General features: G+C 41.6%; 1 protein-coding gene across 2 annotated transcripts; it reads left to right on the top strand.

The window, feature by feature from the left end:
* The first annotated feature begins 874 nt into the window (after positions 1 to 874).
* LOC117038168 (zinc finger protein 555) lies at positions 875 to 13633 on the top strand. Of its 2 annotated transcripts, none has more exons than XM_033134865.1 (4): positions 875 to 986; positions 10758 to 10884; positions 11303 to 11483; positions 11857 to 13633. In XM_033134865.1, the coding sequence occupies exons 1-4, from the start codon at positions 984 to 986 to the stop codon at positions 13418 to 13420; spliced, it is 1875 nt and encodes a 624-aa protein (XP_032990756.1). In that variant the 5' UTR covers positions 875 to 983; the 3' UTR covers positions 13421 to 13633. The 2 variants fall into 2 exon arrangements, with proteins under 2 accessions (XP_032990756.1, XP_032990755.1); XM_033134864.1 differs by lacking the exon at positions 875 to 986 and adding an exon at positions 6032 to 6133.
* The last annotated feature ends 13993 nt before the right edge of the window (positions 13634 to 27626 follow it).

Genomic DNA, 27626 nt, shown 5'->3' with positions numbered 1-27626 from the left:
ATACTGTTTGCAATATCAGCCTTTTCATTTTCAAACTCCTCTGGGGACGACTGAAAACCTGAGCTGACATAAATGTCCTTGCAGTATAACATGCACACTGAGAATTCCATGTCACTCCTGTGGCTGTGCTGAGAGGAGTCCTGTGGGTAGTCTGGGGCCTCAGGGTCCCACTTCTCAAGGCGGCAAAGGAACGGGGGCCGGGGTAGCTGACCTCAAGCCCTAAGGTGGGGCGGGAAGGAGGGCGAACTCCTGATGTCAAAGGTCACATGTCAAAACCAAGGCGGACCCTGCCTTGAACGCGGAGACAGCACTGTTGAGTGTCTTTGTTCTTAAAGGGCACAGATCAACTGTGACTTCTCCCTGGGCTTACCCCTGACCCTGGAGGTCACGAGGCCCTCTTGTCCTGCCCGGCCTGGGCAATGAGGGCGCTCCGCGGGAAACTGAGTCAAGATTTCCCAGGCCAGAGGACGCGGGCGGGCTGCGCAGCTGCGGACAAATGCAGGTCAGCCCGGCTTGGGGCGGGTTCTACTCTGAGCCAATATCCTAGGCGCGGGTCAGCTATAAGTGTCCCGATGGCCTGTCATTCAGAAAACAGGGGGGAGGAGCCTGGGAGAACGGTTCAATCGCGGCGCCAGGGGCGGGGCGTGGGGAACAATCAGGACAATATGGGCGGGGTCCGGAGCGCTGTCCAATCAGGCACGTGGAGCCGGAGCATTGCCCAATCAGAGGTGTAGGGGGCGGGTCTTAGGTAACTGTCCAATCAGATGACCCCCTGACGTGGGAGTGCCCGAAACACTGTCCAATCACAATGCAGAAGTCCCGAGCAACGTCCAATCAGAGGTCTCGTGGAAGGGAGTGAGCTTGGACGTCGCTCTAGAGCGGCCAAAGCGTTCGTGCACACCTGCCCTGTGCGGCTACAAGTGTCGTGTCCCGGTCGCTCTCACCGGCCCCATCCTGGAGGAAGACGCCCTGAGAGCTCGGAGATGGTGAGTGCATGGGGGCTGGGGCTGAGGTCTGGTTGGAACTGGCTAGAACCGGCTGCGGGCCGGGTCTCCCTGCGCCTCACCCCCGGGTCCGGGCCCGGGTATCTGCCCTCGTCTGCGGGATGGGGACCCGGCGTCCTGTCCGGCCCGCGCTGGGTCCGGGGTCTGAGGACGGCCTGTGGTGACCCAGATGCGCACAGTTGCATCCGTCCGGGTGTCGGGGAATACCGGCCCCTGGTCCACTCCTCCCAGCGGACAACCTGCGGGGCGGGTGGAGAACTGGGGAGACCTGCCTGGGGCCCCCGGGCTAGGAGGTATCTCCTGGTAAGTGTTCGGTCCCTAACTGACCCAGACCCCAGTTCTCATGCACCGGAGGGACACAGTTGTCAGCTGACCGGACGCTGGTATTGAGGAGAAAAGATGAAAATGATTTGGGTGCCCTGAAGGGAGAGAAACTAACCCAAAGGACAGGGAAAGCCCACCCAGTGAGGTGGGGCAGACACTTGCAAAGCCTCATGCACTTGGACTCAGCAGGACACCAGCCTGTGTCCTTTGTTCAGGGATCTCGACGGGGAGCAGTGGGGGAGGGGTGTCCCACGTGGTAGGATGGCTGCACTTGACCCTTGAGTCATCTAGTTCCAGTTCAGCACTGACCTTCCCAGGGTTCGTCACTTTGAAAAGATGTATTCTCTTATTGGAACCTCAGTTTTTCAGCAGATACAAAATATGTTTAATTAATAGAAAAGGAAAGATAAAATATTTCCTAGAGAGTGAATTTCAGGAAAAGAAAAGAAAATGACTTTCATTCCACTTGTTAAACCTTTTTAAATCCTCTCCAGTGTGTAGTAGTTTCACAGGTCTGTTCCTTTGCATGATAAGAAATGGAATTCTAAGCCTGTGGCATTCACTTGCACCACTGGCTGGAATTTGGGACTTCATGCAGGTGAACTTGAGTGCTGCCATTTTGTTGTATATGTATAGGATGGTGGGCCGAGCAGCCTTTGTCCCCTTTGTCAGGAGCCTAGAGTACCTATTTCAACTGCCCCCTAAATTACTCCTTCCCTGGGTTTGTTTTCCTTGGGGGTAGGGGGTGGATTGTATGATGAGCAAGAAGTATTAATTTTTTAAAAAGACAAACTGACTTTGAAAGATACAAAAGTTGATTGCAAGAAATAAAAATTGTGAATGGAATTCCAGGGCTTAGCCTTGAAAGTCCCACTGGGGAAAAGAATGTTAGAGAAACAGACAGTCTCCCTTCCAAATTGGCAGCAGAGAAGTGAAGTGTCGTAGGTAAATTATAAAGATTCGCCAAACTACCAGTTCTTTTCCTTGGCAGGGTGGAGAACTTGTGACCAAAGTTACACTGTTGTTTGCTGTTATTGGTTACACACTTATTTGTAATCCACAGTGAGTTGATTATTGTTCATGGAAGAGGTGGGAGTACAAGCATCTTCGTTGTTTAGATAAGTTTGTCCCTGTCTCAGGTATTAAAGTGTTTGTCGTTTCTGCCACCACTGTGCTCCGTGGTGAATCAATAGATGGGGACCAGCTGCCGGAGTTGTCCCTTTCAGTGGCTGTTAGTTGCCCGTTACTCTGCTGTCTCAGGTATTAAAGTGTTTGTCGTTTCTGCCACCACTGTGCTCCGTGGTGAATCAATAGACGGGGGCCAGCTGCCGGAGTTGTCCCTTTCAGTGGCTGTAGTTGCCCGTTACTCTGCTGATTCCGTCATGTCAGCATTACTATTGCTATACAATCCTTGCTGTGTGATAAGCAGGCCCCTGCCTTGTTCTTCAGAACATTCTGGCTGTTTTTGGAATTTGTTCTTCCTGTTAGGTTTGTAAAATTAGTATTTGTCAAATCTTAAAAAAATAAAATAAAATAAAATAAATCTGGTTTGGGGATTTAATGGAGTTTTATGAAGACTTTAGGTCTCCCTTGGGAGGGTTGATATTGGTAACACTGAGTTCTACTGAAGAGCATGTACCATCTTTCCATTTATTTCATTTTACTTTGTTACTATCCTTAATCTTTAAAATTTTTTAATTTTTTCCATTTGTTTCATTTTATAGCCTTCATTAGACTTGTTTAGTACTAATTAAGTTTGCTTTTTACCATAGTATGTGTTATCTTTTTAAAATGAGCTTTCCAACTCGCTGTTGCTGTTAATTAGAAAGGTGATGAAATGTATTTTTATACTGAATTTTTATCCCGGATTCTTATTAAAAATCTTATCCTATGATTATCTTTTTGTTCTGTCGGTGTCCTATACATACAGTTGCTGGAGTTAGGCATGAAGATAAGGTGTGTTTTCTTTTCTTTTCTTTTCTAGTTCTTGTACATTTGTTTGTCTTGTTGGTTCTGGGCTGGCTCTCAGTATGAAGTTGACCAGGAGGGAGGTACTGAGCATACCTGATTTGCATCTAATTGTTTCGGAGAAAACAGTGTCATACCGTTTATGTTTCTTGTGCTTTTTGAACATTGTATTATCAGTTTTCCTTTATCAGATTATGCATGTTACCATCTATTCCCTAATGGTAAGATGTATGACTGTTGAATATTATAAAATAGTTCTCAGCAACTCCTAAGATGATTACAGGTAAATCAGATAAATTGATTTTAGAATTTTCTGTTATATAATTAACATCAGTGCAGGAAAATGCATATGACATGTGTAGAGCCAACAGAAATATTAAAAAATAATCTTCTGTGAAATGAAATTCAGCCCTAAATGTAGAACAAGCTTTCACACCAGACACCCCACTTGAAATGAACCCCAGTGCAGCAGGCCCCCTCTCACTCTGATGGGTGTAACCAATGAGTTGAATTATATAAAGACGTGTGTGTGTGTGTGTGTGTGTATACATATACACACATATATATTTATATGTATAGGTATGTATAGGTATGCATATATGTGTGTATGTTTTTTAAAGCAATGTAGGTATCAGTTTGCAGTGTTATCTCAGGGTTATTTTACTGTTCTCCTTTACTCTGCCATTCAGCCAGTGGTTCAGATATATCATAGCATTGTCAATATATCAACATAGATATATACAAACATACACATATACACATGTAAACATATGTATCTCCTCCCAACCCCCTTGCTGTGCTGCATTTTCCCTAGTACTTATATTTGATTTGCTCTTTTATTATTTTCCTCTAAAAGAAATTAGATACACGTGATTAAGAATTTTTTTCTGGTTCAGTGCTGCAGCCTGAGTGTGGGCAAGTACTAGGACCCGTGTCACTGTAACCTAAATCAGTTTTACTGAATGAAAGACAAGAGGAGAGATCTTCAAACAAAGCAGTCTTGCAAGAGACGCAGGGCTTTGCCAGGAAAGGAGCATAAAGATGTAAGCATGGAACAGGTTGCTTCTGTTGGCTCTTCTCCATAATGCCGGGCAGAGCCTAGCTTCTGTCTTGATCTCACTGGGCAATAACAGTCACAGTAGCAAAACAACTGTAAGGTGTAGGTGAATGACGAGCGGGGGTAGGAGTTTGCCTGATGTTGCTCATGGACTGTTTACAGTCCTCTGGTGTGAACCAGTTTTAACAATATCTGCTTTACAGAGTTATTATTACATGAACATATGAGCTAATGTGTACCATACGCGAAAACTCTGCAGTATTTTGCATATAATAGAGGCTCAAAGGCACATTTAAAAATGAATGTTATAGAGTGTTATTTGATGGCTTCAAGCTGGTGTGTTGGGCGTCCCTGTCTTAGTCCATTCTGGCTGCTATATGAAAATACCACAGACTGGGTGGCTTATAAACAGCAGACATTTATTTCTCCCAGTTTTGGAGGGTGGTATTCCAAGATCACGGTGCTGGCAGATTGTTTCCCAGTTCATAGCTTTGTCCTCATGGGGAAGGGTTCAGGGAGCTCTCCGGGGTGTCTGTCACAAGGGTGCTAATCCCGTTCATGAGGGCCCCACATTCATGATCTAATCTCCTCTCAGGCTCCACCTCCAAATACCATCATATCTGGAATCATGAATTTGAGGGGGCACAAACCTTCAGTCTATAGCAGTCCCCAAAGACCACTCGTAGGTTCAGAGGTCGACTAGGAGGACCGCCAGGGCTCAGCCTGAGTCGTGTTCGTGGCCGTGATGTATTGCAGTGTGAGAAGAAAGAGAGTCAGCTCAGGGAAAAGGTGCCTGGGGCCAAGTTCTGAGGGGACCAGGCACAGGGTCCTCTCTTGTGACATCACACAGCAGCCATGTGTGAGAACACCTGTGAAGTATCTATTGGAAGCTAATGAGAGACTCAGTTACAGGGTTTTTATTGAGGGCTGGTCACTTAGACACCTTCTGCCTGGCCCAAACCAAGAATCCAGACTCTGAGAAGGAAAGCCTGTCTTTGGCAGAAGCCGTATTTGCATAAACAAGCAGAGGGAGCCACTCCCACTAGGGTGGTGGGAACCTTGCAGGCAGGAGTGAAAGGACAAGGATTCTCAGGCCTACTCGGCTAACCTTCTGCACAGCTCATGCCCTTGGCTGTGGCCAGGCATCTGTACAGTACAATTATCAGCAGGACCCAGTATAGTAGGGTGAGTATTGGTTTTGGTTATACCCTGTAGGGTCCTGAACTTAGACAGTTTAAGTAGATCCCATTCACCATAAAGGTCTTCGAAAGCCAGTGGGGGTGGTTCTTTTCAAATTTAGGTATTCTTGTTTTTCTTTATACTGTTCTTCTTCACCTGGCCTCAGGTGTCAATTCCCACACAGCACAACTCTGGCCAGTACGTTGAAGCTGATGTGCGTGCCTTCCATGGATAAGACAGTGTCCTGATATGACACACACCTGACAAGTACAGCCCCAGAGGGCACACTTGGTTCCCCTGGAGACATAGAGTTTACAGTAGTTGGGGTATCCAGAGTGGACGTGCATTAATGAGGCAGCCAGGTCAGCAGGGATCCTGCTGTGGCCTGTGTTCTCAGTGCAGACCTAATAATTCAGCCTAGTCCTTGTTTCAGAGGGACTGCCAGAGACAGTCAGCTTCAGTTCTGTTTATCTACGACACCAGTTCGCCCACCTCACCAGTGTGGATGACATCTGGAGGTGATCTGCATGGAAGGTGACAGCTGTGAAATGATCAGCTTGATTTCAAGATGGTCCCATCGGAGAATAGGCCTTCATCATGGGTAATTAAGTGGCCACACTGGACCCGCTGGCATCCATGAGGCTTTCTCAGTCTAGGGCTTCACAGAAGCTGATCTCAGCCTGCCACATTCTAAATCGAAGTCCTGTTCGTGGGGCTCACACCTGCTTTCTTGTCACCACAGTGGATATTGTTGGGTTTCAGCTCACAGTCATGTCCAGGAAGTATATGATGTCTGACAATTAAGCTCGCAAACTTGTTGCAATGATATTGCTAACCTTTTTTGATATCAGAGGGATTATTCATTATGAATTTGTACCAACTGGACAAACAGTTAACCAAGTTTACTAATTGGAAGTGCTGAAAAGGCTGCGTGAAAAAGTTAGAAGACTTGAACTTTTCACCAACAATTCATGGCTCTTGCATCACGACAATGCACCAGCTCACACGGCACCATATGTGAGGGAGTTTTTAGCCTGTAAACAAATAACTGTTGGAACACCCTCCCACTCACCCGATCTGGCCCCTAATGACGTCTTTCTTTACCCAAAGATAAAGGAAATATTGAAAGGAAGAGATTTTGAGGACATTCAGGACATCGAGGGTAATATGACGACAGCTCTGATGGCCATTCCAGAAAAAGAGTTCCCAAATTGCTTTGAGGGGTGGACTAGGTGCTGGCATCAGTGCATAGCTTCCCAAGGGGAGTGGCCATAGTGATATTTTTTGAAGGTGACCATAGTGATATTCAGCAGTGAGGTATTCATCACTTTTTCTCGGATGCGTTCGGAAACTTAATTGTCCAACCTTGTAAATGGAACTTATGTGAATTCAGAATGCCGTCAAACAGTAGGGCCTTTTCTTCTCAGCAGCAAAGTTAAGACACTGCAGGGGCAGACAGCTGTGTTCCAAGTGCAAGTAGCAAGTAAGAGTGTCGTAAGGCCCTTTTGTCCTGTCTGTCGTAGGGTTCACACGGCTGGTCAATCGTCAGCCTCCACTGGTCATCAGGAGTAGGTCTTCATCAGAGCTCTTTAGCAAACTGGAAACTTCTACTTAAAATTCCAAAAGCCTACCTCCCATTTAGAGATTGCCAGTCTTTTCATTTTGTTTCCCTATTTTTTTTTTTGGCCAGTCTTTTCATTTTATTTCCCTCTTGTTTTGAATCTCTAAAAGGTAAAAATCATAGCAAGAAGTCATCAGTTATGGAGACCTGATATTGTTTCTAATACTTAGAGTTTAAATTCCAACCCGTGCAACAGTGGCAAAAAACAAGGAAGTTGTGTCTCACTGACGCTTTTTTCTTCGCCCAGATTGGTATGATCCTGCTAGCATTTATAAAATTATAACAATGTACCATTTGTATCAGTTTCTATCATACATGCAGATGCAGTAGCCAAAAATCACAATCATTTTAAGTAAAAATCTCCTTCCCTTTTTTCTCATTGTAGATTCACTGAAGCACTGAATTAGTTTCCTAGGGCTGCCATAATTTATTACCATATGTGGGGAGCTTAGAATTTTGTTCTCTCACAGTTCTGGAAGCTGGAATCTGACATCACAATGTTGGCAGGATTGTGCTCCCTCAGAATCCTCTAGGGTCCTGGGAACATTGTTATGTGTGGCCCCACAGTTCCAATGTCTGCGTCCATCTTCAGGTAGCCATCTTCACTGCATGTCTCTGTCTTCACAGGGCATTTTGCTCTTCTTATAAGGACACCAGTCACACTGGAATCCGGCCCATATCTAATGACCTCATTATAACTTGATTACACCTGCAAAGACCCTATTTCCAAGTGAGGTCACATTTATAGGTACCTGGAGTTAGGACTTCAACATACGCGTATCTTTTTAGGGGACACAGTTCAACCCCTTACAAGGCCCGAGTTGTAAATTCTGCATTTACCAGGATAAAATTGAAGCTGCCAAGGAATGTCGTGGCTGGAATGCAAGGGTGGGTCAGGAGGCCACAGCAGCCCCAGCTGGCTGGAGTCTCTCCCCACACCACCCCCCTGCTTTTTCTAGAGTTTTGCTCCAGCCCTCAGAACTGATTTAACGATTTTCTGCTGATGCAATGCAAACTTTTAGCACTTTTTGCCCGTCCAGAGCTTACCTTTGGGAACTTGGGCGCCTTTTTTCCTCCTGAGTGGAGGAGAGAACAAAGCTCAAAGGTCTCACCAGGGCTGTGCTTTTCTTCTCCACGTAGCAGCACGGTCAGAATCAGCCTGTCCGTGCAGTGAGCCAGCCCTCCTGGAGTTAGATCTATCATTTTTACCACTGTCAACTTTACCTCCCACCAGACAGCATCTCAGGTGCCCTTTTCAGGCCAGCTCCATAGCCACCCAGGCACCAGAGTCACCAGCCCCTCTCCCTTCATCCTTCTTCCCCAGACAGTGCTTTTGCCATATTTAAGTGAGTCGGGTGTCCTAGCAAATCCACTTCTGGTGCCTCCAAGACCACCCACAAGTCCTGCTGGTAGGACTCTCATGATTCAGCATATAGTTGTACTCATGAGTATGATTTATTAAAAGGACATGGACAAATCAGCAAAGGGAAAAGACGCATGTAGAGAAATCTGCAGGAAACCAGGGCCCAGCTGTTAAGAGGTGCCATTACACGGAGCACACACAGCAGTGAGTGATGACAACACGTGAAATGTTGTCTACTTGGGAGGCTCATTAGAGACCCCGTGCCCAGGGTTTTCACTGACAGCGATGACGAGAGCATCGCCTGCCCAGCCTGTATTCAAACCCCAGACCCGGAAGGAAAGCACCAACACTGTTGTCTGCACAGTCAGTTTGGACACGGGAGGAGTATCCAGGGTCCCAGACACCAGCCACAGGCAGCCCTGCCAGTCATTTCTAAGGGTAAAGCCCAGGCCTGCAGTGTGAACTCTTCTGCACGCTGGGTAAGGGAACTTGACTAGAGGAAATACTACAGACGGTTGTCCTAACAGCAGTTCAGCTGACTCGGGGCCTCTGTCGTTCCCTGTACCGAGACTAGGGATCGTCCTGTTGTGCTCTCACTCTGTTGAATAACTAAATTTTGGCAGCAAGATTGTTGACTGAGACTATTTCCTCTGTTCCTTGCTCATGGATGTCAGTGGTTTGATACTCTTTTTTTAAAAACTTAGGCTTAGGGAAGTGTGCAGCCCAGTGATTTGTGTGCTTAGGGGTTGGCCTGACATGCTCATGGGCCCAACAGGAGAGGGACATGGAAATGAGAGATGGTGACAGTGCAGCCTCTGGGGTGATTTTGGGGGAATCACTTTCTCCTGGAATTTGAGATGGGTTGTTTCCTTTGTAGGAAGGTACTGCCGAATCTTATGTGTTTTTAAATTAAGGGCAGGTTCACCATCAGATGTTTTTGACTTCAGTTACGTCTGTAGCAAAAAGTGATTCTTAACCTTTTCCTCAGGGTGCTTTTATGAGAAATCCAAAACACTAATTCAAAAAGACCCCTTGCTCTGGCCCTCTCTCCCTCTCTCTCTCTCTCCCTTTTTCTCTCTCCCCCTTTCTTTCTCTCTCTCTTTCTCTTTCCTCCTCCTCCTTCCTCTTTTTCTCCCTCTCCCCCACCTCGGCCAGGCCCATTCTCGTCCCTCACTAATAAACCCTGCTTGCATATTAAACACACACACACACACACACACACACACACACACCCCTGCATTCATTGCAGTATTACTTGCAATAGCCAAGATGTGGAAGCAACCTAGGCGTCCATCAATAGACGATGGATAAAGAAGATGTGGTGTATATATACAGTGGAACATTACTTGACCATAAAAAGAATTAAATCTTGCCATTTACAACAGTGTGGATGGACCTAGAGGGTATTGTGTTGAGTGAAATAAGTTAGACAGAGAATAACAAATACCATATGATTTTACTTATATGTAGAATCTGAAAAACAAAATAAATGAACAAACCAAACAGAAACAGAATCATCAACACAGAGAACAGACTGATGGTTGCTAGAGGGCAGGGGTGGATGGAGGGCTGGTTGAAAAGGTGAAGGACTTAAGAAGCACAAATTGACAGTTACAAAAAGGTCATTGGGATGTAAGTACTGCATAGGGAATCTAATGAATATTGTAGTAACTATGGTGTCAGGTGTGTACTAGACTTATCAGGGGGGGTCACTTAAATTATATAAATGTCTAACCACTATGCTGTGCACCTGAAACTAATATAATACCGTATGAGTATGTCAACTGTAATTAAAAAATGAAGATTATTTAAAAAAAAAACACAACAAAACCTCATCCAGCTTTGACTTTGGGTTTCATGTGCACAGTAGGAAAAGAGCTAAAGTAGTTTTTGTCATGAGGGATTGGTGTGTCTTTAAGTGCAACTATTTGTTTCATTTGGTAGCATTTCTTTAATTTCTCTAATATGGTCTAAACTCTTTGGTTAGAGAAAGATAAGACTTGATATGGTCACAGTAAAACCGTGGAGGTAAGTTCAGTGTGTTAGCGGTGCTATAAGTCTATGAGGACGTGAGTGTGGACATGGAGTAAGAGCTTCTCATGACTGAGTCATAGAGTAGATGTTAGGCGACCACAGGACCTCGTTGAATTTCCTGTGAATAAAGTCCAGTTACTCAGTGCTGTCTCCCCCATCCTCCTCACACATCGGCCTTGCTGAAATAGAACATGTGGGATGTTTCAGGACACGGTGGTCTTTGCGGATGTGGCTGTGAACTTCACCCGGGAAGAGTGGGCTTTGCTGGATGGTGCTCAGAGGAAGCTCTACAGAGAAGTGATGCTGGAAAATTTCAGAAACCTGGCCTCAGTGGGTGAGGACGGCTTCATTTCTTCATTTAGTCATTAAAAGAACATGCATTTCTTACATAGCAAACCTGTTCCCACATTTGGAATGTGGAAAAGGAATACCTTAATTAATAAGACATGGTCACAGCTTAACAGTTTCTCTGTGAGAAGAAGAATCTTGTGTATTAAACTGAGTTTTTCTTTTTGTAAAGAAAGCTCCCTTGGTATCAGTGGATATAGGTTTCATGGGTTATTAAGGACCCAGTGAAGTTTGTTTTTGTAACTTTGTGAGAATTTTACTGTGTTTATTAAATTGCTTCCCATTTTGACCTCTTGTGCTTGTTATTGGTGAAATCCCAACACAGCCACCCTCCTCAGTGTCTTTTTTTTTTTTGCTAAATGGCACTTTCTTTCTTACAAGATCTGTTCCCTTTCTGTTTTCAGATGACGAGACTCAATTTAAGGCCAATGGGTCAGTTTCTCAGCGGGATATTTATGGGAATAAAATATCCAAGGAAGACAAAATAGAGTTCTCTGGAAATGACCCTTGCATCTCCATCTTAGGGAAAGTGTGGGAACAACTAAGCACTGAAGATCAGCACACAAACCAGGGCAGACATGTGAGGTGAGTTGTACCCACAAGAGAAAGTGGTATTCCAGGAGGGATCAGTATGTCATGAAATCTATAAAGCAAACAAACCAACAACCCACATAAGCCTAGATCAAGTTTGTTTATTCACAGAGATGTTCACCACAAAATTTCCTTAAATGTGACATAAATGTTGAGTGTTAGAAACAGTTAAACAATTGGGAGGAAAGCCCATGTTTAAGAAACGCTTTTCATAATGGCTGTGTTTGAGCCATTCAGTTCATTCTGCTTTAGAACAAGTCAGGGTAGAAAACCTACACATTCACTGAAATTGGTAAAAATGTAATTCTAATACTTATTAAGAAATTATCATACTATGATTAACTTTATTTTTTTTCGTTTTTAACAGAAATCATGCAGTGGAGAAACTCTGTGAAAGGAATGATCAATGTGCAGAAAGCTTCAGTCAGATTCCAAATCTTAATCTGTACCAGAAAACTCTTACTGGGGTGAAACAGTATGAATGCAGTGGGAATGAAAAAGTCTTCATGCATCATTCATCCCTCAAGAGTCACGTCACCATTCACACTGGACACAAACCCTATCAATGTCAGGAATGTGGGCGGGCCTATGGTTGTCATTCACATCTAAAAATGCATGTGAGAACCCACAAAGGAGAGAGGCCCTACGTATGTAAATTATGTGGAAAAACCTTTCCTCGTACTTCTTCCCTCAACCGGCATATCAGGATTCATACTGCTGAGAAAGCCTATGAATGTCAGCAGTGTGGGAAAGCCTTCATTGATTTTTCAAGTCTTACTAGTCATGTGAGAACGCACACTGGAGAGAAGCCCTATAAATGTAAGGAATGTGGGAAAGCCTTCAGTTATTCTTCAACTTTTCGAAGACACATGATAACACACACTGGAGAGAAGCCCTATAAATGTAAAGACTGTGGGGAAGCCTTCAGCTATTCCTCAACTTTTCAAAGACACATGATATCACACACTGGAGAGACACCACATAAATGTAATGAATGTGGAGAAGCTTTTAGTTACTTCTCAGCTTTTCGAAGACACATGATAGCACACACTGGAGAGAAACCTTACGAATGTAAACAGTGTGGGAAAACCTTCATTTATCTCCAATCCTTTAGAAGACATGAAAGGATTCATACTGGAGAGAAGCCTTATGAATGCAAACAGTGTGGGAAAACGTTTATTTATCCCCAGTCCTTTCGAAGACATGAAAGGACTCATGGTGGAGAGAAACCCTATGAATGTAACCAGTGTGGGAAAGCCTTCAGCCATCCCTCATCGTTTCGAGGACATATGAGAGTGCACACTGGAGAGAAACCTTATGAATGCACTCAATGTGGTAAAACTTTCAACTGGCCCATATCCTTACGAAAACACATGAGAACACACACAAAAGAGAAACCCTATGAATGTAAACAATGCGGGAAAGCTTTTAATTTGTCTGCTTGCTTTCGAGAACATGTGAGAATGCATCCAGGAGATAAAGCATATGAATGCAAACTATGTGGAAAAGCTTTCTATTGCCACATATCCTTACAAAAACATATGAGAAGGCACACTGCCGAGAAACTTTTTGAATGCAAGCAATGTGGGAAAGCCTTCAGTTGGCCTGAACTTTTGCAACAGCACGTGAGAACACATACCGCAGAGAAACCCTATGAATGTAAGGAATGTGGGAAAGTCTTCAAATGGCCATCATCTTTACCAATACATATGAGAATGCACACTGGAGAGAAACCTTATGAGTGTAAGCACTGTGGGAAAGCCTTCAGTTGTTCCTCATCCTTAAGAAGACATATGAGAACGCATAGTATAGAAAAACACTACATATATACTGTGGGAAATCCTGCAAATGAATTCATGCATAGTGCTTCAGAAAATTCACACCAGGAGAGGAATCTTACAAAAGTTGCAAATACGGTATTGTCTTTATGAGTACCTCACATTAAAGTGGACCCATAGGGAGTGTATTTCCAGTTGTTTTGCAAATAAACATTGCAGCTGAAAGTAACTAAGTACTCTTAGCTATACTACGTAAAATTTGCATGTAGTGTTTTTTCTTATTTCAGTAAATAAAACTTATACCATTAGTTTGTTGGACTCAACGGATGATTTGAAATGTATTTTCAACATGTAAGTAGCTTTTAATTTCTTTCAGTTGTTCTTTACAGAGTTATTGGAACAATGACCCTTTGGTATCTGTTGGATTTTTCTTACTGGCTTAGTGTGGCACATACTGGCCATCAGTCATCATATATTTTTTACCTTTCTTATTGAAGGGGTATTTATTTTTGACCAGAGGAGACTTGCTCCATTTTTCTTACAAATAGTTGGCAGACATTTGTAATTATGTACTTCAAAGTGTATAGTCAGTGTGAATTGTTTTCAACTTTTGCCCATCACTGTTCTTGCTTGTGATTGGGAATTAGACAATAGGCATTTACTTAAGAGACACTTACGATGTGACTGTGTGATACAGAGTTGGAGATTGTTTTTCTGGCTTCTGTTTATGTGAACCTGGGTAAATTTGGGAACTATATTTCCCAGAATCCCTTCCCTTTGTGATTTTGTGTTCACATTTACCAGTAGCCTAACTTGGCATGAGATTTGGAAGACAGAAATGAAGAAGCCATTACTAAGTTTTAGGAATCACTTTAAAGTTTGACAGAAGGATTCATAGGTGCTTCTGGACATCAGCTTTCAGCTCGTTTTCCTGATTCTTTGCTCTACCAATCAATCAAGGGTATCAGTAAAGGAAACACCAAGTGCTTGATTTCCATTTTTCTCAGAGGTATAGGCTTCCACAGGTACTTCCTTGGGCTTGGTATCAAAGATCCACTTGTGTGGTCAGGTGCTCATAATTTGGATTTTCCTACAAAACCTAAGGTGTCCTCCAGACCACTACTTCATACTCGTGGTTAGTGTTCTCTGATGCTATGATTCATCTAGATGTTAACGTACTTTCAAAGGTCTCCTGTGTGTAGTGAACACTTTGTTCTCAGTACTTTCAGTGACTGTGATCCTGACCGCACCACAAAAACTATAATGTAGCAAAATAAAACAACAAATGGGACTTTGTTAATCTATTGCATTTATAAGTGTGCTGACCCAGTCCTATGTGAGAACAAATACCTTCCTCACATATTAGATTTTGGGAGACTTCTGTTACTCAGAGCTAAATACAGTTTTTTGACATGGGTTTAATTGTATTTGATTATGTGTCATTAAAAACATTATATTTTATTTTCAAGGAAAATCTGTAGATATTTCTTAGAAATATCCTATTTACTGTGTTTTCAAATCACTTGTATATTATTTGTTTCCTAGGGCTGCTGTAACAAAGTACCACAACTAGGTGGGCTTAAGACAACAGAAAATTTTATGTCATAGTTCTGGAGGCAGAAGTCCAAAATCAAGGTGTTGACAGGACCAACTTCCTCTGAAAGTGCTAGGTAGGGAAGGATCTGTGCCAGATCTGTCCTAAATTCTAAATTGGCTTATGGCATCATAACTAATCTGTGTGTTTTTCTCCTTTTTTCCACTTACCCCCCACTCCGGTTTAAGCTGTAAATCTCTCAACCTAGTTGTATAGGACAGCTCCCTGGCCCATGCTGATATCATGAGCCTTGTGTTCCCCCAGGCTGAGGCAGTTGGTCACCAGTCGTCTGGTCAGCTGCACCCAGCAGCTCACGGCAGCTCTTGCTGGCTGCCAGCCAATCACGATGGCTGCTGGCCCCTCACACTGGCCACCGGCTATCCATGGCCACACACAGCAGCCCACGGCAGCTCACGATGGTTGCTGGCCACTCAGGGCAGCACACAGCAGCCTGTGGCAGCACTCAGCAGTTTACGCCAACTTCCAGCTGCTCATGGCAGCCCAGCTCCAGGGAGAGCTGTTGTTCACAATCTTAGCTGTGGAGGGTGCAGTTCACTGGCCCAGGTGGGAATCGAACTGGCAACCTTGGTGTTAGGAGCTTGGCGCTTCAACCACCTGAGCCACCGGGCTGGCCCATGCCTGTCTTCATATGGCATTCTTTTTATAATGACATCTTCCTATTGGGTTAGGTCCTACCCTACTCCAGCGTGACCTCATCTTTTTTTCTTCTTGGTATTAATTTATTTTTTTAGTTAAATTTATTGGGGTGACAATGGTTAGTAAGTGTACATAGTTAGTAAGTACATGGGTTTCAAGTGTACAGTTCTATAATACATCATTTATATATGACATTGTATGCTCACCACCCAGAGTCACTTATTCCATCACCATATATTTGACCCCGCTTTTACCTCCTTTTACCATCTGCCCTTCACCCTTTCCTTCTGGTAACCACTAAACTATTATCTGTGTCTATGAGTTTTTGTTTGTCTTGTTCCTTTGTTGCTTTCAGTTTTATATCCCACATATGAATGAAGTCATGTGGTTCTTGACTTTTTCTGTCTGACTTATTTTGTTTAGCATAGTAATCTCAAGATCCATCCATGTTATCGCAAATGACAGTATTTTATTTTTTCTAATGGTAGTTATATTCCATTGTGTATATATACCACATCTTTTTTTTTTTTATTTCAGTGTGTGTAAACATTTTTTTTTTAATTGGGGAATATTGGGGAACAGTGTGTTTCTCCAGAGCCCATCACCTCCAAGTTGTTCTTCAATCTAGTTGTGGAGGATGCAGCTCAGCTCCAAGTCCAGTTGCCATTTTCAATCTTTAGTTGCAGGGGATGCAGCCCACCATCCCATGTGAGAATTGAACCGGCAGCCCTGTTGAGAGCTCGTGCTCTAACCAACTGAGCCATCTGGCTGCCCCCCTGGAAGCTCAGCAGCAGCTCGGTGTCTTCAATCTAGTTGGGGAGGGTGCAGCTCACTGGCCCATGTGGGAATCGAACTGGCAACTCTTGTTCAGAGCTCACACTAACCAACTGAGCCATCTGGCCGCCGTGTACCACATCTTCTTTATCCAGTCAACTATCAAAGGACACTTTGGTTTCCATGTCTTGGCCACTGTAAATAATGCTGCAGTGAACGTTAGAGCAGATGTATCTTTACAGATAAATGATTTCAGGTTTTTTGGGTAGATACCCAGGAGAGGGATTGCTGGGTCCTATGGTAATTACATTCTACAATTTTTTGAGGAACTTCCACACTGCCTTCCATAGTTGCTGCTCCAATCTGCATTCCCACCAACAGTGTATGAGGGTTCCTTTTTCTCCACAGCCTCTCAAACGCTTGTTATTATTTGCCTTGTTGATGATAGCCATTCTAACTGGGGTGAGGTGATATATCATTGTGGTTTTGATTTGCATTTCCCTTATAACTAGTGAAGCTGAGCATTTTTTCATATAGCTGTTGGCCGTTTGTATGTCTTGGGAGGAGTTCCTGTTCATGTCCTCTGCCCACTTTTTAATTGGACTTTGTTTTTTTTATTATTATTATTGAGTTGTATGAGTTCCATATATAGCCCCTTACTGGAGGCATTGTTTGCCCTTCAAATCTTCTCCCATTTGTTTGGTTGCGTTTTTGTTTTGTTGATGGTTTCTTTTGCTGTGCAGAAGCTTTTCAGTTTGATATAGTCCCATTCATTTATTTCAGCTTTTACTTCCCTTGCTTTTGATGTCAAATTCATCAAATCCTCTTTGAACCCAAGGTCCATACGTTTAGTACCTATGCTTTCTTCTATGCAGTTTGTTATTTCAGGTCTTATGTTTAAGTCTTTGATCCATTCTGAGATAATTTTGGTACACGGTGACAGCAGTCTTGTTTCATTCTTTTGCACATGGCTGTCCAATTTCCCTAGCAGTATTTGAAGAGACATTCTTTTCTCCATTGTATGTTTTTGGCTCCTTTGTCGAAAATTATCTGTCCATATTTATGTGGGTTTATTTCTGGGTTCTCAATTCTATTCCATTGGTCTATGAGTTTTTCTGCCAATACCATGCTGTTTTGATTTTTGTTGCTCTGTACTACAAACTGAAGTCAGGGAGTGTGACACCTGCAGCCTTATTTTTTTTTTTTTCTTAGAATTGCTTTGGCTCTTTGGGGTCTTTTGCGATTCTGTGCAAATCTGATGATTTTTTGTTCGATTTCTTTAAAATATGCCATTGGGATTTTGATAGGGATTGCATTAAATCTGTATATTAATTTGGGTAACATGGCCATTTTAACTATGTTGAGTCTTCCAATCCATGAACACAGAATGTCTTTCCATTTCTTTGTGTGTTCTTCAATTTCTTTTACAAATATCTTATTGTTTTTAGTATATAGGTCCATCACATCCTTGGTTAAAGTTTATCCTTAAGTATTTTATTCTTTTTGGTGCAATTGCAAAAGGATTTTTTCCCCCCGAAATTTCGTTGTTAGTATACAGGAATGCAATGGATTTTTGTATGTTGATCTTGTAGCTGGCAATTTTACTGTATTTGTTTATTGTTTCTAATACCTTTTTGGTGGAGTCGTTAGGGTTTTCTATATAAAGAATCATCTGCAAAAAGTGACAGTTTAACTTCTTCATTCCCAATTTGGATGCCTTTTATTTCTTTCTCTTGCCTGACTAGAACTTCCAAGACTATGTTGAATAACTGGTGATAGGGGACAACCCTGAAGCAAAAGACTTCAGTTTTTCACCGTTAATTATGATATTAGCTGAGTGGTTGTCATATATGGCTTTTATTATGTTAAGGTATTTTCCTTCTATACCCATTTTATTAAGTGCTTTAATCATAAATGGATGTTGTATTTTGCCAAATGCTTTTTCTGCATCTATTGATATAATCATATGATTTTTATCTTTTATTTTGTCCATGTGGTGTATCATATTGATGGATTTGCGTATGTTGAACTATCCTTGTGCCCCTGGGAAAAACCCCACTTGATTGTGATGAATAATCTTTTTAATGCATTGTTGCATTCGATTTGCTAGAATTTTGTTAGGATTTTTGCATCTGTATTCATCAGGGACATTGGTCTGTAATTTTTTGTGTGTGCGTTACCCTTACCAGGTGTTGGTATCAGGGTTATGTTGGCCTCATAAAATGAATTAGGAAACATTCTCTCTTCAATTTTTTGGAAGAGTTTGAGTAGGACAGGTATTAGATTCTCTTTGAATGCTTGGCAGAATTCACTAGTGAAGCCATCTGGTATTGGGCTTTTCCTTTTGGGAAGGTTTCGGATGACTGATTCAATTTCCTTACTGGTGATCAGTCTATTTAGATTTTCCATGTCTTCGTGATTCAGTCTAGGAAGGCTATATGTTTCTAAGAACTTGTCCATTTCTTCTGGGTTATTGAATTTGGTAGCATGTAGTCCCTTGTGGTATTCTTGGATAATCCTTTGTATTTCTGTGGTAATTTCTTTTTCATTTCTGATTTTGTTTGTGTCTTTTTTTATCTTAGTCTTGCCAAGGGTTTGTCAGTTTTATTAGTCTTTTCAAAGGACCAGCTCTTTGTTGCATTAATTTTTTGCTCTATTGTCTTTTTCTCTATTTCATTTAGTTCTGCTCTGAATTTTATTATTTCCTCCTTCTGCTGACTTTGGGTTTCATTTGTTCTTTTTCTAGTTCTTTAAGGTGTAACATGAGGTTATTTATCTGGGATTTTTCTTCTTCCTTGAGGTAGACCTGTAATGAGACAAATTTCCCTCTTTTTTTTTTTTTTTTTTTTAAAGATTTTGTTGGGGAAGGGGAACAGGACTTTATTGGGGAACAATGTGTACTTCCAGGATTTTTTCCAAGTCAAGTTGTTCTTTCAGTCATAGTTGTGGAGGGCGCAGCTCAGCTCCAGGTCCAGTTGCCATTGCTAGTTGCAGGGGGCGCAGCCCACCATCCCTTGCAGGCGTCGAACCGGCAATCTTGTGGTTGAGAGGACGGGCTCCAACCAACTGAGCCATCCGGGAGGCAGCTCAGCTCAAGGTGCCGTGTTCAATCTTACTTGCAGGGGGCGGAGCCCACCATCCCTTGTGGGACTGGAGGAATTGAACTGGCAAACCTTGTGGTTGAGAGCCCACTGGCCCATGTGGGAATCGAACTGGCAGCCTTCGGAGTTAGGAGTATGGAGCTCCAACCGCCTGAGCCACCAGGCCGCCCCAAATTTCCCTCTTATTACTGCTTTCGTTGCATCCCAATAATTTTAAATAGTATGTGTTTTCATTCTCATTTGTTCCTATGTATCTTTTGATCTCTCTTATTTCTTCTTTGACCCAGTCATTCTTTTAAAAACATGTTGTTTAATCTCCACATACTTGTGTTTTCTGCTTTCTTTTTGCAGCTGATATCCAATTTCAAAGCCTTGTGGTTAGAGAATATGCTTGGTATGATTTCAGTCTTCTTAAATATACTGGGCTAGTTTTATGTTCCAACATATGGTCTATCCTTGAGAATGTTTCATGTACACTAGAAAATACATAGTCTGCTGTTCTAGGATGAAGTGCTCCATAAACGTCTGTTATGCCCAGTTGGTCTAACGTGTCATTTAGGGCTGATATTTCCTTACTTATTTTCTGTTTGGATGATCTAGCCATAGCTATCAATGATGTAGTTAGGTCCCCTACTATAACTGTGTTTTTGTCAATTTCTCCCTTTAGTTCTGTTGGTAGTTGCTTTGTATATTTTAGTGCTCCCTGATTGGGGGCATATATATTGATAAGTGTTATGTCTTCTTGTTGTATTGTCCCCTTTATCATTATGAAATGTTAATCGTTGTCTCTTGTTATCTACCTTTTTTATTCTGAAGTCTGTTTTGTGTGCTATAAGTATGGATACACCAGCTTTTCTCTGGACACTATTTGCTTGGAGTATAGATTTCCACCCTTTCACTTTAAATCCATATTTGTCCTCGTAGCTGAGATGTGTTTCTTGGAGGCAGCATATAGTTGAGTTTTGTTTTTTGATCCAATCTGCTGCTTTGTGCCTTTTTATTGGTGAGTTCAGTCCATTTACATTTAAGGTGATTATTGATATATGAGGATTTTCTATATCCATTTTGTCTTTTGTTTTCTGGTATCTTGGTGTCTCCATTGTTTCTTTGCTTTTTTGTTTGTCTGTTATTTTAGTGTGGTAATATTCTATGATTCTTTTCCCTCTGTTTCTTCTTTTTGTATGTTATATCTCAGTTATGGATTTTTTTTTTTGAGTGGTTACCATTAAGTTTATGTAAAAGAAAGTTTCATATATACAGTAGTCATTTTTCTTCAACATGCTTATCTCCATTCCACTTCATAGATTCAGACCTTTGTTCTCTTCTCTTTTATGTTTTTGTTGTCACAAATTATCCCTACTTATGCTGTGAGTTGACTTCTGAGTTGCAATAGCAAGTTGTCTTTTTCTTCTTTTTTTTCTTTCTTTTAACATTTTTTTTATTGTTTTCTTTAGTCAGATACTGGAGCTCACTTCTAACAGTGGGAGAGTGGAGGTGGGGCAAGCTCTGGGAAGTTGCGGGGTGAGTCGGCCAGGCTCTGTGTCTTTGTTTTCTGTTTTCTGCCTAGCAGTGAGGGCTTAAACCACAGTTCTGACCCAAGGTCTCTGCCCCGAATGCTGTATTCAGCCATATTATATGCTGATCTCTCAGGCATGACTGTGGGCCACAGGGAGTGTGCCTGAAGCCTGGATTCTTCCCTCTCTCGAGTCCTGTGGCCCATGGCCCACGTCTCTGCACTTCCCACTTCCCTCCTCCGCTGCTTACCCGATTTTCTCACCTTCAGGTGATTTGTGGATCTTTCAGACATGCTTGTGTGTTGCTTCAGTTATCCTTTTTTGAATTATAGCTGTTCAATTTGTTGTAACTTCCAGGGGACATTTCAAGAAGCACTCCTCATGCTGCCATTTCTGTGACGTAATCTTGTATGTATCTTAACTGTACCTACAACAACTCTATTTCCGCCACATGGCCCATCTGAGTCTCCAGAGGCACCCTGCCACTGTGCATGTATACTTCTACCAAGGCCTGTGCTTTGCATAGTCTCCACCCCAGTGGCGACTGTGCATAGACTCCACCTCAGAGTCTCTGCAGATGCCCAGCCGCCTGTTAAGAAATGCCTGGAGACACCTGGGAGCTCAGCCTTCCTGGAATTACGTAGGTGCACATGGGCCGCTTGAGACTCAGAGAAGCGGCTACCAAGGGAAATGTGCAAGCTCAGCCCCCACCACTCTCGACAGCTGCCTGTTGTACCCCGGGTCCTGCAAGAGCCATCTCTGTGGCCCAGCTCCCGAGGTGGCCAGCCTCAGGCCTCCGTGAGGACTTTGGGGTCACTTGGGGATGACGGAGTGGGGACTTTGGGCACATGAGACCAGCTGCAGAGAGAGCTGCCGAGGAGACCGCCAATTGAGAAGGTGGACACCATCGCTGCGCTCAGTTAGCTTCCAATTGGCAAGCAAAGTGACAAAGAGTCGAAGTAGTGATGAGTGAGTTCCTGGAAGAGTCCTAAAGCTGTGGGTGGGTGGGAGGTGGTGGAAACATCACAACCCCAGCTACATTGTGCCCCTGATACTTCTTGCTCAGATCTGCCTGTTGTGGTTCTTAAGGAGAGAGGCTTTTTGAACTACACAGGTTCAGGAAGTGTGACATCCCCATTCCAGGAGTGGAGATGTAAATGTGGAGAAGTAAAATATACAACGTATATGATATTGGTTAGTCCCAAGCAGATAGAGCTGTTAAGGGGCGAGGGGGTTGGGATGTTGCAGAGGGCTTGGCTCTGTGTCTCTGGGAGTTTATTATTGTCTGGAGACCTCATCTTGGTCAGTGAGTCTGAGTTTGTGTCTGAGTGTGTCCACATGTGTGTCCCAGTGACAAAGTTTGTGTCACACTACCCCGTGTGTCTGTCTGGGAGAGTTCAGGTGTTTGAGTGGTGATTCCCTTGTCATGGCAGGAGTGTTTGTGATTGTTCATGTGTCTCACTACAGGGTGGTAGTGTTTCCCCAGTGTTTACTGAAAGCCCAGAAAACAGTAAGCCAAGATGGATTTACAAGTGACTTGTATTTAACTTTCGAGGCTAGTAGTTATTGTAATATGAAATTCTAATGAAATATTATAAAGGGGAAAGCTTCACAATTATTTTTGTAGGTTTTCATGAGCTCCAACATTTCACAGAATGCTCACTCCTACAGTAACAGCATGGCACACACTAGCAGTTATCTGGACCTCTGTAATTTCTCACATTTAAATTTCTTTCCAGATATAGAAGGTGTCAGAAAAAATATATACACATTTTAAGAAAGGAAAAAACTGTATTAAAATTACGCTAATGGTAACCACTTTGAGCACCTCTTGTAATTGCAGAAGTCAAACGTGACTAGTATTCATTCATTTGCTATCAGTATATATTGAGTATTACAACTTTAATACAGTTTTTTCCTTTCTTAAAATGTGTATACATTTTTTTTGGCATCCTCTGTATATTTATTGTTTACTAGTTTTCTAACACCAACACTGGTTCCACCAGATAAACTCTTGAATGATAACTGTCATATGGTTTAATATTTTAGATTGTGATAACTGTTAAAGTAAAAGAATGGATGACATCAAAATGGCTCTCCACGCCCCACAACTAGATTGAAAACAGTGACTTGACATGGAGCTGATGGGTCCTGGAAAAACACACTGTTTCCCAATATTCCCCAATTAAAAAAAAAAGAGGCTCTCCAAAGTGTATATAATGTAATGTGGTTGACACAATGCTATCTTGTTAGTTGGTTTTTCTGTATAACACCAAAGAGAAACTGCTATGTGGCAAGGGTATTAACACAATTTACATTTCAGTTTGAATTTATTCAATTTTTGAAAAATTAGTTTAATTTTTATCATTTCAATAGTTTCCAAATATTTAAATTTACATCTCATTTGCATAAAATAAATAAATGCAAACACCCACTAACCCTCTGCATGAAGACTTTCTTGATCCTTTGTCAATCTTATAAATTCTCTTCTTTCTCTGACTTATCAGAGCTGTAGAAGAGCACAGAGCACAGATAATTTCTACTTAATAAGTGGCGTATTTTGTCTGACATTAAGTTGTTAATTGTTAAATTTATTCTAATTGTGTAAATAACTATTAGATTTTCTTATTACATTACATGCTGCAATAAGCATTTATTTGTATGCTCGCTGGTCTGGTGGTTGGCTTGGGTAGGTTGTTACAAGTGGTGGGTCTTCAAGTCCATTCTGGAAGCTGAATTGTCTCTGATCCAAGTCTGTCCATTCTGGGGCTGAAACTGAATAAATAGCACTTTGGGGAAGGTTCCTCATGACGTATCAGTTTAGGTATAGAAAACACATTTCAGGGTCTTTCCCACAATATTTGGTCACATAGCACTGACTTAAGCAAGTCACGTGGCTCATAATTAAGGGGGAGAATTACAGTCTTGCTACCATGAGACATTGCTATATTGTTTCACAGGTGATTGAAAATTTTGAGTCAATAATGCAATCTTCCACACCATCTGAATACCCTTTTAGGAAAGACTGCATTACACAGCATATGAGTAATTATAGAGAATGTACTTAAAAATCCATAAGTAGTTCTCCATTGTTTATGTTTAATATTTTATTTTGGGAAAATTCAAACTTTGTATAAATAGAATGATTTAAGAAAATCTCATATACCCATTACCTGCCTTCAAAAATTTTCCACCAGCTATCTTCTCTACAACACCCAGTTCTCTCTAAATAATTTTGAAGCAGTTCTCAGCAAATCATTTCATCTTTGAATATTTTGGAATATATTATTTGCTTAACATAACCATAACCAATGCTATCTTTACACCTAACAATTATCCCTTAACATATTCAAATATATAGGCAGTGGCCAATTTCCCTAAAGGTCTACATAATTTTAAAATCTTTGCTGTTGGGTTGTACATATTAGGATCCAATAATATTGATACATTTCAATTTATTTTCTCTTTTGTATCTAACTTAATCTATAGTTAATGTATTTTTCTTTGTAATGTAGAATATATTAAATCACAGAAATGTTCATAGATTTTCTAATTGACTCTTCATGCTCTTATTTAACATCTTTCTGTTCCCTATTATTTGCAGGTATTAGGTTAGTGCATAAGTAATTGCGGTTTAAAAAGGTTAAAAATAATTGCAAAAACCACAGTTACTTTTGCACCAACCTGATAATTGCAAATTAGATCTAGAAGTGTGACTATATCCAGGTCCGATATTTTGATGAGAATAATTCAGCGGTTGTTTGTATATTCCTGCAGGAGGCATAAAGAATCTGGAGGTGTTATATGCATGAGACAAAGACAGCCTCTGTATATTGGCCCGGTGTGGTTCTCTTCTTCACCATAAACCATGGGTTCAAAAGCCCACTGGCGCCAAACTCAAATTTTTGTCCATCTAGTTGTTTTAAACATAGCCCAAGTGAGCAGGTTTATAGCTATTTAGAGCCTGCTTGGTTTCCATACCCCGTGAAACTGCCCAGCAGCTGCTAGCCATAAATAAAATAATCCCTGTGGCTATAAAAGATGCAGGCTGCCGCTGCCCTTGGGAGCTCTCTGATCCAAAGACTTCCCTCTGGGCTGCAGGGGAACATCCCCTACACACGTAAGTCCCTCTCTGATTCCCCTCTCCCCTGGAAGTTCCCTGCACTACCACCTCCTTTTGGGTAGTGTGGCCCTCTTGCCTTTGCTTCTGGACGGTCTCATGCTATGAGGGACTTCCCCAGTATGCCAACCTGTCAAAGGGTTGCCTGAATAAAGCTCAGGTGTGCTACTGCCAACTGTGCTCATGTCTTTTTCCTGTGTCAAGCCCAAAATCTCAAAAAGGAGGTGGAATATCCTTTTGTGTAAGTCAGCCTTGATGACCATTATCTGAAGAATTAATAACGCTTGTGAAGAGTTACATGAAAAAGAGGGCATGTATTTCCAGATTGTGAGGCAAACCAAGAAGTTGGTGGCTTAAATTTATTCACAGATTTGGAGGCTAGAGGCTTGAAGTCTGTGACAGCAAGGCCATGCTCCCCCTGAGACTGGGTAGAGCCCTTCCTTGCCACTTCCTGCCTCTGGTGGGGTCCTCAGTCCTTGGCACCCCTTGGCTCGGTGCTGCCTCACTCCCATCTCTGCCTCTGTCATGGACTCCTTGTGTGTCTTTGTTGTTACTTGAAACGATCCTCTCTTTATAAGGACACAATTCCTATTGGATTAGGACCCACTCCAATGGCAGATTACATCTGTAAAGATCCTATTTCCAAATATGTGGCTCACAAACACTTTTTGGAGTGTTTGTCATTATTGTTTTGCCAAAGTTCATGCATTCTGAACATAATATTTTATCAGATATACAATTTGAGAATAGCTTGTTGGGCTCTGTGGCTTGTCTTTTATATTCTTAATGTTGTCTTTGGGGAAATAGTTTTTAATTTAGATGAATTCCAAGCTTTTGGTGTCATCTCCTATAAATCTGATCTGATAAGGTCTCTAAGAAATTTTCCCCTTTGTTTCATCCAGAAGTTTCATTGTTTTTGCCTTACATTTAAGTCTATTATAAATTTTGAGTTAATTTCTGTGAATAGTGTGAGGCAACAGAATAAGAGTTTTTTTGCTTTGTTTTGTTTTTACATATGGCTATCTGATTGATCAGCACCATTTGTTGGAAAGACTATGCTTTCTTTATTGAATTACTTTGACACTAATTTTGTAAAAAAAATCAGTTGACTGTAAATAGGAACACTTATTTCCAAACCCTGATTTATGTGGTTTACAAGGGAATAGAAAAATACAACTGATTTTTGACTTTTGATCTTGTATCCCAAAACTTTGCTGAAGTCGTATATGAGTTCTAATTATTTTAATATACAAGATTTTCCACCTACAAGAACCTGCCACCTCAAAATAGACACAGTTTTAATCCTTCCTTTCTAATCTGGATGCCTTTTATTTCCTTTCCTGTCTTTCCTGGCTAGGACTTCCATTACAATGATGAATAGAAGTGGCAAGAGCAGACATATTTCTGATGTTAGATGGATAACAGTCTTTCAGCATTAGGTATGATGTTAGGTTTGGACTTTTCTTTATTAGATTGAATAAGTTCCCTTCTTAGGTCGTTTAGTTTTTTAATCAAGGGTTATTAGATTTTATCCAATGTGTTTTTCCATGACCATTGATAAGATCATGTAGTGTTTTTTTTTTCTTATTCTGTTGATCTGGTGTATTACATTATTTTTCAATGTTAAACCAGTCTTGCACTCTGGGGGTAAATCCCATTGGTAACGTGTAGAATCCTTTTTAGATGTTGCTGGATTTAGTTTGCCAGAATTTTTGTTGAAGATTTTGTCAAATTAAGCGTTGTAAGTTCTAGTCAGTATTACCAGATGCGTACAAGTTTAGGCATTTTTCTTCCAGGTAAATTTTATTTTTATATACATTGAGTTTTTGTCATTAAGATAACTTCTTAGTCATTAATAATAGTAAAAAGTTAATGGTTTGTGCAGCCTCTAGAGAAAGACCACCAGTATCACACCTGTAGATGTTGGGTGGATTGAGTTCTAGCAACACCCCATTAATGATTGTGGGTTAAACCACGTTCAAAAATACACGATTTGTGCTTGTGTTAGTTGATTTGGGTTGTGTTCAAGAAAATTGAGATTTGCTCTCTACTGTGCTATCAGGAATTGAATGTAATTGTATGATTGGGAATCTTAACAGCTTTTATCTAGAAGGCAAGTAGAATGGAGTGGTGATCATACTAATTGTTAAAGCAGCAGTCAGTCAGATTAGCAAGAAGAGGGGGAGTTGTTGGACTTTGTTTTTTTAGATGTCTTTAGAGTACTCTTGTTTTTATCTTGATTAATCCTGGTCACCAGGTAGCATTATCTCATGCAGGTGTTGTGTGAAATTGTTTCTTTTCCATAACAGAACACTAAGCCTCGCAATGAGTGTCAGGCCAACTCTGGTTTCTCTGGGGCTGCTTATGTAGATGCTGAAATATTCATCAAACACTGTTTTTAGTGGTTTCCTAATTTTATACATATAAATTCAGTCAATCTTCAAACTCTATAAGATAGGGGATTTATTATATCCTTTTGTGAGTTACCTGAGGGATATAAGTTTATATAAATTGTCAGAGATCACAAAGATAGCGAGGGAAAAATATAGTCAGATTTCAAATCAAGCCCTTACTGTTCAGAGAGCAAATTATTTAATTG

This window comes from Rhinolophus ferrumequinum, chromosome 18 (assembly GCF_004115265.2).
Source record: "Rhinolophus ferrumequinum isolate MPI-CBG mRhiFer1 chromosome 18, mRhiFer1_v1.p, whole genome shotgun sequence".
Lineage (NCBI taxonomy): Eukaryota > Metazoa > Chordata > Mammalia > Chiroptera > Rhinolophidae > Rhinolophus > Rhinolophus ferrumequinum.
This window is presented reverse-complemented; position numbering and strand designations above follow the sequence as displayed.